The sequence below is a fragment of the Micromys minutus genome, assembly GCF_963924665.1.
Source record: "Micromys minutus genome assembly, chromosome: 1".
In the NCBI taxonomy this organism is placed as follows: domain Eukaryota; kingdom Metazoa; phylum Chordata; class Mammalia; order Rodentia; family Muridae; genus Micromys; species Micromys minutus.
Genome location: NC_137969.1, coordinates 13,334,105 through 13,351,104, shown reverse-complemented (window position 1 = coordinate 13,351,104; position 17,000 = coordinate 13,334,105). Strand labels below are relative to the sequence as shown.

The window sequence follows — 17,000 nt, the reverse complement described above, 5'->3', positions numbered from 1 at the left end:
GTTTGGGACCGAAGCAGTGGACCTAAATGAGGCTCTGTGCTCATGTGTATCCCTAGGCCCCTGCAAATTAGACAAACTTAAGCAATGTGCCAAGGAGCTGACCCAAGTGTTGCATTTGTATCTGAGATACCACGAATGAAAATAATATTTTAAATCATGGGTTTTCTAACAGAATTAATTGTGACCAGAAAACAGATTCCCAAGCTCAGACACCCTTGAGCTCTCTGGCTGTCTTGTCCTCTGTCTCTTTTTATTCTTTACTCCTTAGATTTATGTCTCTGAGGGCCAAAGCTGTCCTGCATTTCAGTCAACAGGCCCCACAGGCCTTGGCACAATTGGGCTAGAAACTGGAATTGAAATCACTGGGGAACAACAGATGAGTTTTAAAATAGGCATCTTTCCAACCACTTTTCTTAAGACACTGTAGAAGCCTATTATAGCTGATCATTATGCAAATTTGACCCTACCTAGAGTCTCCATCCTCTTGGATATAACTGCAAAGGAATGTGCTATACAAAGAAGCATGTGTGTCCTGACCGTTATAAAAATATTTTTTATTTATTTAAATATTTTATATGCATTTGATGTTTGGCGCACATGTATGTCTGTGTAATAGACTTGGATCCATTGGAATTTGAGTTACAGACAGTTGTGAGCTGCCATGTGGCTGCTGGGCATCAAAACTCCTTATTTCCTGGAAGAGCAGCCAATGCTCTTGCCTACTGAACCATCTCTCCAGACCCAGTGTTATGACTTTAAAGACACAAAATTGTGTACACAGAGTCAGAGAAAAAGAGAGGAGAGATGAGTGGTGGACAGAGAAACAGAGGCAGATACACAGAGAGACACAGAGACATGGAGACACACAGAGAGAAACTATGTGGAGCATCTCAGTGATAGGAAGTGAATGTATCTACACAAGATAGAGTCAATGTGATGTTGATTTAAAATGTGTCCACTGAGGCTGAACATAGGTTTCTAATCCTAATTTCGAAGGCTTAAGTTGGAGGATCAGCACTTCAAGGCCAAATTCCTAGTGAGTTCAAGAGCCACAGGACCCTGTATCAAAACCATGCATATGGTTTTGTAACTTTAAGATTATATCTGAGGAGGAATCAGCTTGTGTAGTTAAATCCCAAACCTCCTTTCTTTTTTCTTACAGCAACATCCTCTAATCTTTTATTCCTAATGAGTACTTTTTGTTAAATTAATCTGATAAACTAGTAAGTAGGCAAATAATCCTGAATATTTTCTAATAAGTAAGGAAAAGCTTGGGCAAGTGGTAAGCATTGGCAAGGCTTCAAAATATTCATTAAGGCATTATCTTTTTTTTTTGAAAGTACAGAATAGGGTTTTTTCAGGGCATGGGGAGGAAACTTAAAAGGGTAATAGGGGCAGAAAGGGAGAGAGAGAGAGAGAGAGAGAGAGAGAGAGAGAGAGAGAGAGAGAGAGAGAGAGGGAGGGAGGGAGGGAGGGAGGGAGGGAGGGAGGGAGGAAGGGAGGAGAGGAGAGGAGAGGAGAGGAGAGGAGAGGAGAGGAGAGGAGAGGAGAGGAGAGGAAAAGAGTACAGAAGTAGCTACCATGAACATGTGGAGAGAGAGAGAGGAGGGGAAGGGAATGAGGAGAGGAGGGACAAAGGGGCAAGAGAGTGAGAGACCAAAAGCAAGGTCTTATCTTTCTGTTGCACTATGCGGATAGTTCCTCATCATTGGAACCTGTGCCCAGAACTCCTAGGATGAGGGCATAACATCCTTCTTTGATTTGTGTCTTACAACTGGCCTAAGGAAAAGATGTCTGGAGAATAATACATAAAAGTACTTTTCTTTCTGCTAACAAGATAATTCCTTTTCTCCTTTCATTCTTACTTCAAAGACTTGCACACACACAAGGTACACATCTGTATGTCTGGCTTTCCTTGCCTTAGTTCCTCTCCTCTTGTTCACAAATGTTGGTTTGAAAGTCAGTTATTAAATGGTACAGGAGATTGTGGAATTAGCTTAAGTCTGCACACTATAGAGTTGATGAGGGATAAAAGATAACCTGCCACAATCCCCTTACTGCTTTCTCTTCTAGCATTTGGCATCTCTGGGTAGAGTTCAAACTTGGGCCAGACCTATAAACATCTCTTTAAAGAGTTTGGTAATGTTAACTTTTATTTTAGTGTCAAGAAGGTGATGACCTGTTGACCCTCTTGACTCTTCCTGTCTTTACAACCTTTCATCCATCCACCCACCAGGAACTATTTTGAAGTGCACATGAAGAGTATGTGAATAATTAATTCTAAGGTGACAATGTACACAGACTCATGAAGAGAACAATGTCAAACCCTCAATAATGTTGAGAGATTCCAAGGAATGCACAGGACACCCTCGGAATCTTTGGTGTTTCTTAATATGAAAATATTTCTTTACATCTGGCATTGGGTGTTTTAAGAACAAAATTTAAAAGTCTTTAATTATTATAGTGTCTGGCATCCTGCTTCATATTTATATATTACACGGAAAATGAAAAACACCCTGAAAATGGCCAATTATTTTGAGCATCTTCTGTCAGAGGTATTTGTTGGCGATGACATAGCAATTTCCATTTTAGGAGAACTTGAATTGCTTTGCAATTTCATGATTGAATTCAATCACTATAATACATAACAACCCGGAGGTGAGCTGCCAGAGCGATTCCTTCACAGCATGTATGAGTGCATTGTCTCTGTTTTCTTTGTAAACATAAAAAAAACTTTCTATCAAGATCAGACTTATCTTTAAAACCACCCAATTGGATTGCATTTTATCAGCATTAAGCTTATCATTATCATAGTAGCTCAGATAGCCTATTAAGACAGTAGCTATTATTCACTTGCTGATCTAGTCACAAGGGACTACTTTTAGATGAAGGAAATAAAAAGAATATTATCAAATATTACATATACAGACATAACATATACTAGAGCTGATAAGGGAGAGGGGGCTGGAAACAGAGAGAGAGAGAGAGAGATTGAATTTACCCATAAAAACAGATCAGAAAAAAAATTCTAATCAGAAAAAGAAAATTCAGAACATGGTTATATTCCATACCTTTTTTCCCAAAGTAATGAAACACAGAGAGAGGAACATGGCCTAGATTGGTTCACTATGTTAAAAATGCCATAACAAAAGCTACAGTGGACTTAGCTCCAAGTGGGGCATCTGCTTTCAACACAGGCGAGGGGACAGAAGATTAGACTCTCCTGTCTAAGACCCTATGGATAGCTGAAAGCTGCTGGGAGAAGTAATGTCAGTTTTTTCTTTTCCAGGGATGAGGGCCTTGAGAGTTTGCCTATGACTTCTCAGATGGTCCCATGCCGATGCTGAGAGCACTGAGCGCATTCAGTGGACATTGAGAGCATGAGATGAGAAAGAGAGGGAGAGAAGAAGGAGGGAGAGAGGGAGGGAGGGAGGGAGGGAGGGAGAGAACATGAAGTCAGAAGGACAAGTGATAGAGAGCAGTTGGCAGGGTTTTTTTGGGGAGCAGAAGAAAGAATGGGAGGTAAGTTCTATGAAAACACATCCTATGCATGCATGGCATTTTCTAGAAAGTACAAAATGCTTTGAGAAAGGAGTTCCCAATTCTCTTCAATTGTGACAGACATTCCTCTGGTTGCCCTAAAAATCTAAATAATGCTCAAACCAAACTTGGATAATTTGCTGCGCCTTTGCAATTTACTTGATGAACTTATAAACTTTAATACCATTCAATTGATGCTGCATTCCAGATTTATAGATGAAGACAGTGAAACAGAGAAAGAAACTAAGCAATTGGACAGTGGTCGAGGTTCCTGGGTGCTTGTGTTGTGCTTTGTCAGAGAACTCCAAGAGACCAGTCAGGAGACTTGTATGCCTGAACTACTGAATAGAATGTCATACTGTATGTGCCTTTGGCATCTGAAAAACATCCGAGTAACAATGTTATTTGTTGTCGTTTGTTGTACTGTTTTCAGCGTTAAAGTCTCTACACAATGACTAGAACATGCCCACATTACTTCTAGGAAATCACACAGTTAGCACAAAAATTTCACTTCTTTTTTCTCTGGCTCTGTTTCACAATTCTGTCACTGAAGAAAGTATTTAACCTTTCCAAGCCTCACCTTAAAAAAAATATCTATAAGCTGGATAATATTTGTGTTAGCTTCACAAAGTCGTTGAGAAAGAATATTTGAAATATTGGCAGATGTTCATCAACAGATGGCAGAACTCATGCTCTTGACTACTTACTAAATGAAACATTTCTACAAGACTGGGCTATGGAACAGCTGATTTCTCACTCGTACCTGTGTGAACTTGGGCAGAGTGATAAAGTCTCTAAGAAAACAATTTGCATACCATTGACAGGAAATTGAAGTGAAATGCTGTTTGTTAATGCCTTAGAAAGATACAATAAAGGAACAAGTTACAGTGCCAGACTTTCTCCACTAGACACTTGATCATGACATGGTTCATTTGTGGATGTATCCTTTGCAGCTAGGAAAATACCTGCCATGTGGTAGATTTTGATATAGATTTTGCCATATGATCAAACAACCTTGGTTTGAGTTCTATCTTTGTTGCTATGTGGTGCTTATATAATTTAGAGAAATTCACTACAAAAATGGCAAGTATTGAGTTTCTCATCCATAGCATGGTGATGATAACAATTGAATAGTAACTGCAGTTCAGTAGATTTAAAGCATCTGCGCAGTATGTGGTGCTTCTTTAGGCATCCAAACATGCTTTCTGCTTGTATAACATGATTTTCCTACTGAGAATTCCAACTCATATAAAGCATTAATTATTGTAAGCAGCACTTGAGGTAAACCACATGTGCTTCTTCTTACTTCCGGAATACCCCGCAGAGAGACGCCTACTTGAAAGCAGACTCAAAAATCTAAGTGTATAACATAACATGGATTTGTGTTTTCCAGACATGGTTTCAGATAGAAATGTCAGTACCAGAAGATGCTACGGCTTTCTGGGAAAGTTCATCTGCATAGCCTGTCTTATCCTCGATCTCTATAAAGAGGCTTTGCAGGCAAATTCGGGCCAATGTTCCTTGAAGGAAGGGTGTGCATTATCCCTGCTACTCTAAATCCCTTGGCAAGAAGGCAATTTGAGAATAAGCAGCTAAGCTTTAACCCTGAAATTGAAGCAGATAATGTAGCCATAGTCTGTATTTTATATACCTGGTGGACCGGAAAACTATGTCTGTTTGAAGTATCCAGTTCCCATCTCAGTGTCTAAAGGGAGCTGACAGAACCCAGCCATATTGACTGGACTTTATTTAGCCGGAATTTTACTTCTTAGGTCAATGCCAATGGAAAACAGCTTGTGAGAACTCTTGTTAGCAACACAGGTGAAAAGCATCTCAGTATTAATAAAATTAAGATTGTGATGAACCGGACTCAACATTCGCATAAAGACCCTTTTCATTGTATTGCTACATATGTATTAGGCTGACAAATTTGACTCAGAATAACAATCATGAAAAGTAGAAAACAAAGACTTCAAAATTTCACCAAACAGGCAATCCCTGCTCCCCCAAAAGAAAAAAAAAGCTACACTGACAATACAGCCTGCCTCAAGTTTGCTTATTTTTCCTCAAGGATTACATGCTTTCTTCAGATATCTTATGATGTTTGATATAATGCCATTTTTCTCTTGAACATCATTTGACTTTTTTTCCCCCTGTATTTATCTTGGTGAATTCCATCATGGTCCTTTGGTGAAATCTCTTTTCTACTGTTCACTCGGCAATGCCAATTGTTTTCCAGTATTTCTGATGAACACTTTTACAGGTGGCTTGATGTGTACCGTTTTCCCTTCCGCTACTCTCACCTGTTGTTAGACCTCTGTAGTACCTGGAAGGCAGTCCAGTCCAGAGTATACTCCCCAGGCTCTGATATTAGCAAGTTAAACTTCTTCGACATGGAATGATTAGGAGATTGCTACTTAATAATTAAATTTCTATTCTCATTGTAGTTTTCTAAGTAAAACAGGACTGTTACTGTTCTGATCTCAGATTCTTGAAGTGAATGATAAGTGTAATTACCATGTTGTGCTTTAGAGGGTAGACAGTGAGACCATTTCTTGCATAGACTTTTAGGGCAGGTTTCTGGATGAATTTTCTGCTCTCTTTTCTTTCCTCTCTCTCACTCTTTGCCTTACCCCCACCAGACTATGACTTTTAAGAAGTTGCTTTAACTTCTCTGATGAAGTAATCACTCTTCTCTAAAGGGCTCTGGAGACATAATACCTTCCATTCAATACACCCGAGGTCACTCACCATTATCTAACTGAAGACAGTGCTTGAGATCCTCATGGTGATGGTGGAAGAAAAACAGCACAGTTCTCCACCAACAGAAAAGTCATAAAACCCTCACTGTTAACCCTCAGGGCATTCACAAAGATTATTTATCACTGTAATGTCCATATGATAGATAAGCAAATGAATAGAAGATGAAAACATTATAAATCTTTTGTGACACATCAGTCATAAATCCATGTTTGAACCAATAAGTTAATGCACATTATGACACTCTTGGTACTAATTCTTTTTATAGTGCCTCTTACATCATTTTACTTATAATCATTGTACCTGGCAGATCTTGACCCATGTGTCTACTTCAGTGGAGCACAGTCTCCAGATGAGGGTGGAAGTTCTGTCGCTTCCCTTTGGTTTAGTACAAGTATTTTTAACATAGTGCTTCATAACTCTGCACTATGAAATGAAATAAACATCCACAGTTGTTTGTTCGCCTTTGGCTCAGTTATATCATAATTTAATCAAGGTTCTTTGTAGATATACAGTGGACCAGGACAAGGGATGCTTTATGTTTTTCATTGGCCATTAGACTATTAACTACCTCTAGCTACTCATATGATTTAGGGTAAGCTTGTGAAACTTAAAATCTTTCTGTGTCTCCCTCCCATTCCTTCTTTCTCTCCCTCTCTCCCCCTCTCTCCTTCTCCTTCTGCCTCTCATTCCCCTCTCTCATTTTAGAATAAGGAGACAACCAACCTGCATGAGTTATTATTAAAAAATTTATGATGATGAAATATGATTTTCAGAAGAATAATGAACTTGTAAAAGGCCATAACAAAGGCAGAGGACAAATATAGTTGGCAACATATAAGTGATTAGTGGTGCTGATTGGTTTCATACCTGATCTAAAAGAAACATCTTGGATTTACTCTATGGTATCTCACTGGTGTTCAGATACCAAGGGGAAAATGAAATTTCATACAGCTCTAAAACATCCGTGATTAGTGTTTGTCAAAAATGAAAAATGTTATCTCAGTAGGCCCTTTGATCCTAGATGAAAGAATACCTGGTAGCAGTTTTTTTTTTTTATCATATTTTTCAGAAAGAGAAAACTTTCATTTAAGGCACTATCACAATATCTCCAGATATTGGTCTCATGAACCTGTTTCAAATGGAGAAAAAGACTGTGTTTTCCTAAAACTGACAGTGCATATATTTGTTAAAATGTTGAACACAACTAGATAACAGATAAAGTACTATTCTTGAGAAATCTAGTATCCAAAGTGCTGGGATGCATTTACGTTCCCACCAGTAGAAACATAAAGGATTCTCTGCTCCTCAGAATTAGTTACTATGCATTTTATTTCCGATAGTCATCCTGAGTTACATGAAATCGAGTTTTAATGTAACTTTAATTTGTATTGCTGTGGTGAATGAGGATATTAAATTTAGCAAACACGAGCCTTTCGTTATTTGCACTATTTGTGTTTAGAACATTTTTTTCTCGGCTGTGATCTCAAGAAACATCCTTTTAGAGTAAGACAGAGTTAAATTGATTTGCATCCTCAGTAAATACGTTATTGTTAGATATTGGCACAGAGAAAATACTAACAAAATCTGACAATTTGTTCTTCACTAAGCAAATATGGAGACTCATTTGACACTTCCATTTTACACATCTATATGATGCGAATGACTAAATTTTCAGCAAATACCAGATAAATTGACAATGCTGACTCCACATGGGGAGGAGCAAAGCAGTCGCTCTAACAGCCAGCGGTCTCTGACACGCAGAGGCCATCACACTGCAGCTTCAGCTAACTGCTCCTCTTGCCTCTGTGTTACAGCCTTTTGGGTTGCTGTAGACATGCAGTGTCTTATTCGTGGATGGCTGTGTGTTTGTAAGTGTGTAAGTAAGTGTGTAATGAAAGAAAAAAAGTTACCTGAATAATAATTTTAATGATTCTCTGCACAGAATTTCTACCTGGAGAAATCATTCCTTTTACTGTTACCTTTTCCACAAAGAATGCAACAGGAGATCTAATGAGTAGATGTCTGTGTGTTTGCTAGTTCTGGCTTTCGCTCTGTGTTTTGGAATGCGATTTGTTTACTGTTCTCAGTGCAAAGCCCATTTTGGTTGGCTTCTGACAAGTATTCACTAAATGGGCATGCATGCCTGTTGGATCATTACTAGTGAGAGACAGCAACTATCAAAATATCCGATTTTGTTTTCTCATTTTAATTCTAGGAGTTTTGACTCAATATATCTCCTTTAATAGTTGCTTGCATATTTTCTGTTTCATGTAGAGTTACAATATTTATATTTTAAATCACCAATTGAATCAATGGTTTTTACAAGATGATAGGGCAGAAAGAGTATAAAGAAGATGGGTTGAGATACTGTCTCTACACTCACGACAAATGAGGACTGTTTTCCTCACTTCTTCATGTTCTATTTTTAGTAGGAAAATAATCTTCTCTTGTCTGATTCTAGGAGTTGTTTGATGTTTGGAATTAAATTATTGCAAACATGTTCTCCTTGTACATAGAGAACTTATAAATTCAGAGTCAGTGGAATTTACTTTCTTTGTAAAATTAATGGATGCTCTCTCTTCAGGAGCTCTGTATTTTTAGTACACAAGGATGCCACATAGTTGGACAAGAAGGTAGGCCAGTGTGTTGGTTAGTTTCCTGTGTCAGCCTGTCTGATCTAGAATGTTCAGTTATTTAATAAAACTCAATTCTAGGTGTTGATGTGGAGGTGGCGTATACAGTGGTGATGCCTACACTCGGCCGACTACAAATTAGTGATACATTACTTCAGACGCAGCGCGTGAGTCTCATGCAGTCAGTCTAGGTGTTAAACAAACAGGAGACTTCCTCAAGAGGAATCCTGACTCCATCCTTCTGCGTAAAATGCTGCCTAACCTTTCTACCACTCAGTGCCCCTGTCCTATAAACCAAAATAGTTGTATTCATGTGTATGTGTTTACACATATGTATGTGGTAGAGTAAAATACATACACATGCATAATATATGTATGCAGCATATGTATGTGCATATGATCATACTTGTTCTGTTTTCCTAGAGGACTTTGACCAGTGTGGGCAGAGGATAAACAAAGGAAAAAGAAGTCACACTTCAAAAAAAGGTCAAGAAATTGTAATAGAAGTTGGATATGTATATCATATGATCTAGCAATTCCTCTCCTGGGTTTATGTTCACAGTAAATTTGATTGATATGTTAAAGAGACACTTCTATTTTCTTGTAGAACTAGTCACATTACTGAATAATCATATATATACACATATGTATGTATATATATATTTCAGGCTGGAAAAGAATATTTATTATATGTATAACGTGAATGGAGAAAAACATGTCTTTAAGTAGAACAAGCCACACACAGATACAAAGCACCACATCACCTCACTTATGTAGAGGATTTTGAGAAATTGATCTCATAGTTGAGAGAATAATAGTGGGAGAGGTGGGGAAGGACGGTTAATTACTGGTTATTCAGCTATAGCTAGATAAGGCTTCTGTATATCAGAGTGGCCAGTGGTGACTCTAATATATCATGTATCCCAAAAAAGCTAGGAGTAGGAATTTTGAATAATTTGTATCAAAGAAAGGATAAATGTTTGAGGATGTGAATATGTTTATCCATCTGAATATTATTCAGAATATGCATGTATCAAAACACCACATGGCACTCCATAAAAATGGACACCTTATATTGCAACTAGAAAACAAGAAACTTGTAGAATAACATCTGCTGTGCAACCCTTTTAGGCAAAAATAATCCTCTATGCTTGTCCTCAAGCTTCAGAGGAAACTGAAATGCGTCGGTTTCAGGAAGCATGGGCCTCTGTTACTGAGGCCACGCTTTCAGCCTGGCAAATGAAAAACGCCTGTTGCTTATACCTCGGTGTTTCAGATAAACACGAGCTGTAAAGAGACATTGCTTCGTGGGCCATGATAGATCGATTCTTTTCAGAAGCAGAAATTGCAGTGCGTGTGGACCCAGACAAGCAGAACAAACAATTTGGGGGCGAAAAGAAAAGGAAACTTGCTTTGAATAGCAGGAGACGACGTTTTGGCAGCTGAGCAGGGCAAGAGCTTCATGAGCCGCTCTTTAATGCTGCGCTTGGAGTTGTTCTGAGCGTAGAGGAAACCTAGAAAATACACGATCGGTTCTGTTAGCGCCTTGTGCACGGAGAGACCCATATGACTGCAGGGGTCACGAGGGAAGCTGGACAGGCAGGATGGGGTGACAGCCAACCAGCGGCTAGCGCAGGCAATCACAGTCAGCCAGTTAGAGCCCCTAAAGTTGGTGTCCTCATTTACCTTTCATGTAAATTCCACATATTGCACTAAAGGTGCAGATTAGCAAAGGAAAACAGAACGAAAGGATTCTCAGTGGGTAAGAGGAGTAAAATTTGGTGGCTTATTTTAGATTTCAGGTCAAAAGCACAAGAAATACCACTGGAAAGAAAATGTAACCTGGGTTGAAATTTTAATATTCAAACCAGAGTTAAGGGCCCCACGACTCAATCTTCTTTTCTCTCTCATGGCCCCAGTCTTTGATTACAAAAGAGGTGGGTGCGCTCATAAATCACACACACAGCAATCACCTGATCATACTTTTGCCTTCCCTGAAAGTGAGAAAAATCAATGGCCTTGACAGGAGTCCGGATATGTAGAAATCCTTCACATTTTTCACAGAGTGACGTTAATGAATGCAGCTTGCAGCTTATTCAAGTGAAGCCATTCCAAAAGAAGCGAGTTGTGTTTCCAAAATGTTAACCCACGAATAGGGCTTGGTACAGGAGCACATCCACGACTTTAGGCCATTGGAGAGGCCGGAAAATCAGTGGTGGCTCCGCAAGTCAGCGAACAAGTGCCGGAGACAATTTGTCCTGTCAGGAACCCACCGAGTTCAGTTCAGTATCACCTCAGCCACCCCAAATGCCTGAAAGCCTGAATCTTCTTGATATAATGAATTGTAAAAATCAAATTGGTCTGGAAGATAGCTGAGCTAAAGAAAAGCAAGAAAACTAATCAAATTTAAGGTTGTATTATCTTTGTGATTGGGACCTGGCAAATATGTCTCTTGTTCCTCTTCTACCTTGGAATTTTAAGTAAGCCCTGACCCTGAACCTAGAGGTCTACCTAGGTGAACTCATCCACATTGGCTAAAACTGTTGTCTGCAGGAGTGAGAAAATGAAGAGGTGAATATGCAAATCAGGTCGTCCTCCTGATTAAGAGCGTTCTTAATCGTGTGTCACTCTACAGATCGTTCACCTACTCTCTTTACCGCCCTAGTGCATTGCCCACTGGCTTTGTCAGAGCTCAGGGATCACCCACCGTTCCAGCCGGGACACTTAGCCTCTCCCAGTCGACTTCCTAAGAGAAAGCCGAAGACCTAACACAAAATCAAAGGCTAATAAATTTCCTTTGGTTGTATATAGACCAACATCAGTGTCTATGTTTAAAGTCTGATTTACAGAGTGTGCTTGTTGATTTTTCTTCTACCTTCTACATTTCTGGAAGAACGTTTTCACGTAGGCACCCACTCCTTTGGAAACTCCAGGGCATTGGGATCTTGTCTTCCATCCTCAGGCGGGCATGCTGTCTCTCTGTCTTTCCTGTTTCTTTACTGCCATTGAAGGTACGTGCTACATCCTTCTCTGTAGTAAACCCTTCACCAGTGGTCAACACCTATATTCCCAGTCTGCCTTTGAAACAGTTCAGGTACGTTCCTCTGGCAAATTGTCCCTTCCTGCCTCTACCTGGCCTTGTTTGCTCTCCCAGCCCTAGTGGTCCAGCAGCCCATCATAGTTTGGCATGTCACCATGCCCTGTTATAGATAAGAGACAAAGAAATTGACTGACAACGTCCTGCCACCCATCTGAAGCCGGACAGAGAAGACCCCAAGGCCCCTTCTACCACAGCTCCTGAGCTTCAGACTTAATTTACTGACAACTAGCCAGACTTTTTGACAGAAATTCACGACGACGTCTGGTTGCTTGATAACCTCTTTGTTCCATGAATTCTATTTATTCTATTTACAAGCTCCAGCTTTAAGTGGGGAGGACAAGATTCTCCCTCCACAGCTACGCAAAACTGTCAGGGCTACCTCTGTTACTCCTGTACTATTTGGTAAGACCAACAAGTTGTTACCTTAGATTCAGCTTAGGAAGCTTTAAGATTTTAGTCCCCACTTCTTACTATTTGGTTCTAAGTGGCCATGGAGAGATGATTACACTCCAAGCATCTGTTTCCTTCGTGAAGCATGTTCAAATGCCTCTTTTAGGAATATATCCTTCTATCTTGTATATGAGTATTAAGGTTAGAATGCCACCCCCAGTAGACATACTTTGATTGACTAGTTTTTAACTGATGGTGTTCTTTGGGTAGATTCAGGCAGGCAATTAGGACTTGGCTTTCTTGTTGACTTCCTTTCTCACTCTGCTTTGTGAACTGCCTTACGGTGAAGCTTCTACCATGTGCACTGTGATCTAACCTGCTCAGCCATGTCTTCCCCACAAATGATGCTCTAAAATCCCCTGAAACAATGCTATAACATACCTTTTCTCTTTTAAATTATTTCCATTGGGTGTTTTGGTTTCACTGAGGTAAAAGTTAACTTCCAAAAGGAATTAAACGCCAGGTGTTTAGGCTGCCACTTTTTTGAGTGAGGGATGGCTGTTGAGTGGAGGTAGGGGTTTAGATAGAAGCCTTCCATGTCCCTCTTTCTCAAAACAGTCATCTAAGAGAACTCTTAAAAAGAGTGATGGATATACTGAAGTTATCTCTCCACAATTGGTGGCTTCCTGTGGGGATGCAGGAGGGGAAGAGTTCTGTTCTATTAATGAACAGGCCACTGAGAGTCTGAGCATGCCTTAGAGTACATAGACAGCACAAATTGAACTTGAATTCTTTCTTTTTCTCTTTTTAAATTTTAAGTTTACTTTTTTGGCAGGGGGTTCACAAAGGTTGGGGGGCAGACATAGAAGGATTGGAACATGAGGGTACATTATGTGCAATTCCCATTTCCAAAGAGAGGCTACAAATCAGGAAGAAAAAAGCAAGCAGAATGTGGGCATGAGTAATTCTTTTCCTCTTCTACTTCCTCCTCCCTTCTCTCTCTGATAGCTGTTCAGGAGAAAAGCTGTAGCTTTTCTCTTTTTCTTCTACGGTTTTCTCCCTAAAAACCTAGTGGTTTGGTATTCAAGCACTGGAAGCAATCAGTTCGAGGTTGTATTTCAGCACAGATCATTGTTTAGTAAGTTACTTAATTTCTCTTTGTGTCAGTTTTTTCTCCTTAGGAAAATAAGCTAGTCACATGTCTACTTCAAAGAGTTGTTGATATCAGATGGAATAACAGTGAACTATTGAGGAAGTGACAGTTCTATAACATGAACCCTGTGAATGCTAAACCTTTTTACCATATGAACAGACCACATTACTTCCAGCTCCAGAGCCTTTTATTTTGCTGTTATCTTCATGGAAATATTTAGAGTTTTGTTTCTCTTCCCTTTTTGTGTAGATCATGTCTATTCACCCGTGTAATTTCAGCTCTAAGATTCCTCCCAGAGGAATGCCTAATACAAGAAAGCAGAGAAAGAAGAACGTTCACATGCTCCTGTGGTTTCCCTTCTCTTTCTCTCAGAGGGAGTATAACTGGTAATGCATTCATATTTTTTAAAGTACATCTTCATACTGTTATATAATATTGAAGAATGTTGCATTTAGTGGTTAATGAATGTTACTAGATATGTGGACTGGTACTAGAAACAATCATATAATTGCATAAATAGTATAAGGTAAACTATTCTAAGCACAGAGAATAAGAGGTATAGAATGGTGATGCTTAGGAGAAGAGAAAGCCAAGAGGTGAGTCTGTGGGGGCTCTTTCTGCACTGTGGCTTGCTCTCCACACGGCTCAGAGGGACATCCAAGATCACTAGACTGTTATCTGGCTGAATGAATCTTCTTCAGTGGCTAAAAGTTTTAAGGAAATGGAGAAGTAATTTTTGTGCATGATGAGGAGTGTTTCAGGAACCTGTGTGAGGATTATGTGTGGGTTGTTGAGTAAGGGTTGGGAACTGTGTGTTCAGGATGAAGTGTCACGTGCATATGAGGCAGAAGCTGCTGAACGGCTAAGAATAAAGTGATGATAACAGAAGTCCCAGGTGCCTAGCAGTTTTGAAGTTCTGGTACAGTCATATACACAGGTACACACACACACACACACACACACACACACACACACACACACACACACAAGCACACATACACACACACTACTCACCCAAATGGACCCATCCTTAAAAGCAGAAGATAAAAGATAATACGCATGCATTGAGGACATCTGTTATTCTCTCTGAGTTTAAGAAGTATACATGGGAGAAGGAATAATTGCCTAGAGTGAGGACCATTCTATGAAAACCCACACTGACCAATCTTAACTTAAAATAGAACAAAAGATGGAGAGACTTGCAGGTATACTATAGAATGTCTTCTAGAATGATATAAAACACCATTTAAAGATATATAGTGCAAACCAAATTTTCTGAGTCATATGGTAAGAGGATCAGTTTTGCTGTGAGACTTACTTGGCATGCAGAGGTGACAATAGATGATCCATAATCAAGAAAGGGAAAAAAAAGGAATGAATCAAAATAGACATAGGTGGGCACAGGTCGTAGAACTAATAACAAATGACTTTAAAGGAAATGATGACATTAACATTAGGAAAATTTTCAGAAACAAAATTAAAGCAACAGACAGAAACAAGGAAGTGCAATGCAAAATATAGAAAAGAAAATATTGTAAGAGCCAGAGGACCAGGAGTCTGCTGTGGAACTTGTGCATCCTAGAAGTGGCTGCCTACACAAGGCCTGGACGATGACTATAGCAATAGACAAACTAATGGAGAAGAAGGAGAAACAGTCTCACAGGCTCCATTCCCTGGACAAAGAATTACACGGAACTAATTACTGACTGTCAAGACTGGGAGAATAAGCCTCCTAATTGGTTATCCAGTACGAGGTGGTCAGCCCTGACGTCATATCCAGCACAAACAACAAAATCAGACTCAAGCAGGTTGTATTTTTAAAATTGTGCTTGTATGCATACACCCCCCACTCTGTGTCTCTGTGTCTCTGTGTCTTTGTCTCTGTTTCTCTCTCTCTCTCTCTCTCTCTCTCTCTCTCTCTCTGTGTGTGTGTGTGTGTGTGTGTGTGTGTGTGTGTGTGTGTGCATGTAATACATTTTTAAAGCATGGTCATTAATTTGAAAGGAAACGAGGAGACCTGGAAAAAATAAAAGCTGAAGAAGAGAGATGTGGGCAGGGGACAAGTGATGTAATTATAATTTAATTAAAATTTCTTAATTGTATGAAATCATCTCTGTTTAGGTTGATTTACCAACTCGTGAGGGATTGAAACAAGGCTTTAACAAAAATTAAATCACCAGTCAGAATAATGGGAATAGATAACAAATGGGAGTATGGGGAACGCCCCCAAGTCCTAAGAAAGCAGAAATGACTAGTGAGCAAGAGGCAAGAAAGGATAAGAGTGTTGTTAAGAAATAATGGCCTGAATGTTCCACATTTACTTCGAAACATTTGCTGAAGAGCAGCATTTTTTTTAACCTAAAGCAAGACAAATTCAAGACGAATCATAGAGAGTTCAATGGGAAAACAATGTCCTGTAAAACGAATGAAGAAACACATAGGAGGGAGCAATGCTATGAAGATGGTGTATTGTAAGATACAGTTCAGTTTGGATGATGTAATGACTCATCGATGTTCTCAGGTTGAATACAAAGAACATCAAACCAGATGTCTGTAAGCAGTCAACACAGTTGTTTTAAAAAATGAAGGTAAAAGTATGTCTTCAGAAAGCCAAAGGTGCAGTAATACATAGTCATTAGACCTACATTTATAAGATATAGTAAAGAAAATATCTCAGGCTAAGAAGAACTGATTTGGTACAGACACACAAATCTCCAGATAGAAACACAAAGTTATAGAAACTGACAATATATGAATTGATAGGAAAAAAACCTGTTGCCTTGTCTAATATAATTATGTGTATAATATATATACACATAAATATATAGCCAATTCAAAATAAGACAAAAACCCGTTTTATAAGTTTTGTGAAATCACAGCCAAATGCATAATTAAATCTTTAACTGTGTTTTTCTTATCCTTTACTGTTTTTCCACCATTATCACGCTGTCTGATATATAAATTGCTCAATCTCTATCCATCAGAGCATGAAATCAAACTACGTATCTTTTTTGGTTAAGAAGTCTGACATCATCTACAGAACCCTAATTAGCAGAAGATGTATTTAGAATTTGTATATTTCCTGATAGATCCCCACCACATCCTTAAAGTGTGAAGCTCCTGTGATGGGAACAGTGATGAGTTAGGGATGATGTTCTGCTCTTCAGCAGTAATTCTAGGAAATCAGTGAGGGTAAAGCAGGCAGAAAATTGCCACAGGACCTCTCCCACAAAAAGACTACATACTCTCATAAATGAGTTAGCATGTATTCCATAAGCATTTATCTACTAAAGTATTCAAAATGTTTATTATAAGTGCACATTTGCAAACATTATAAATTATTTTCTTTGTACAACTGTATGTGGCATGATTACAACAGATTTGGAGTATCAAACCTCTGCCCTAGCACCTAAAACATTGC

General features: G+C 39.1%; 1 protein-coding gene across 6 annotated transcripts in view; it reads right to left on the bottom strand.

The window, feature by feature from the left end:
* Positions 1 to 17,000, bottom strand: part of KCNIP4 (potassium voltage-gated channel interacting protein 4) — a gene marked incomplete at both ends in the record, with an annotated part of 1,073,131 nt that overhangs the window by 100,091 nt on the left and 956,040 nt on the right. For 2 of the 6 annotated variants that reach the window (XM_080938592.1, XM_080938591.1), the window contains one exon: positions 10,345 to 10,450. The exons of the other annotated variants lie outside the window; for them this stretch is intronic. In XM_080938592.1, coding sequence (XP_080794718.1) covers positions 10,345 to 10,450 — 106 coding nt within the window. The remainder of the gene's footprint in view (positions 1 to 10,344; positions 10,451 to 17,000) is intronic. 6 annotated transcript variants of the gene reach the window in all.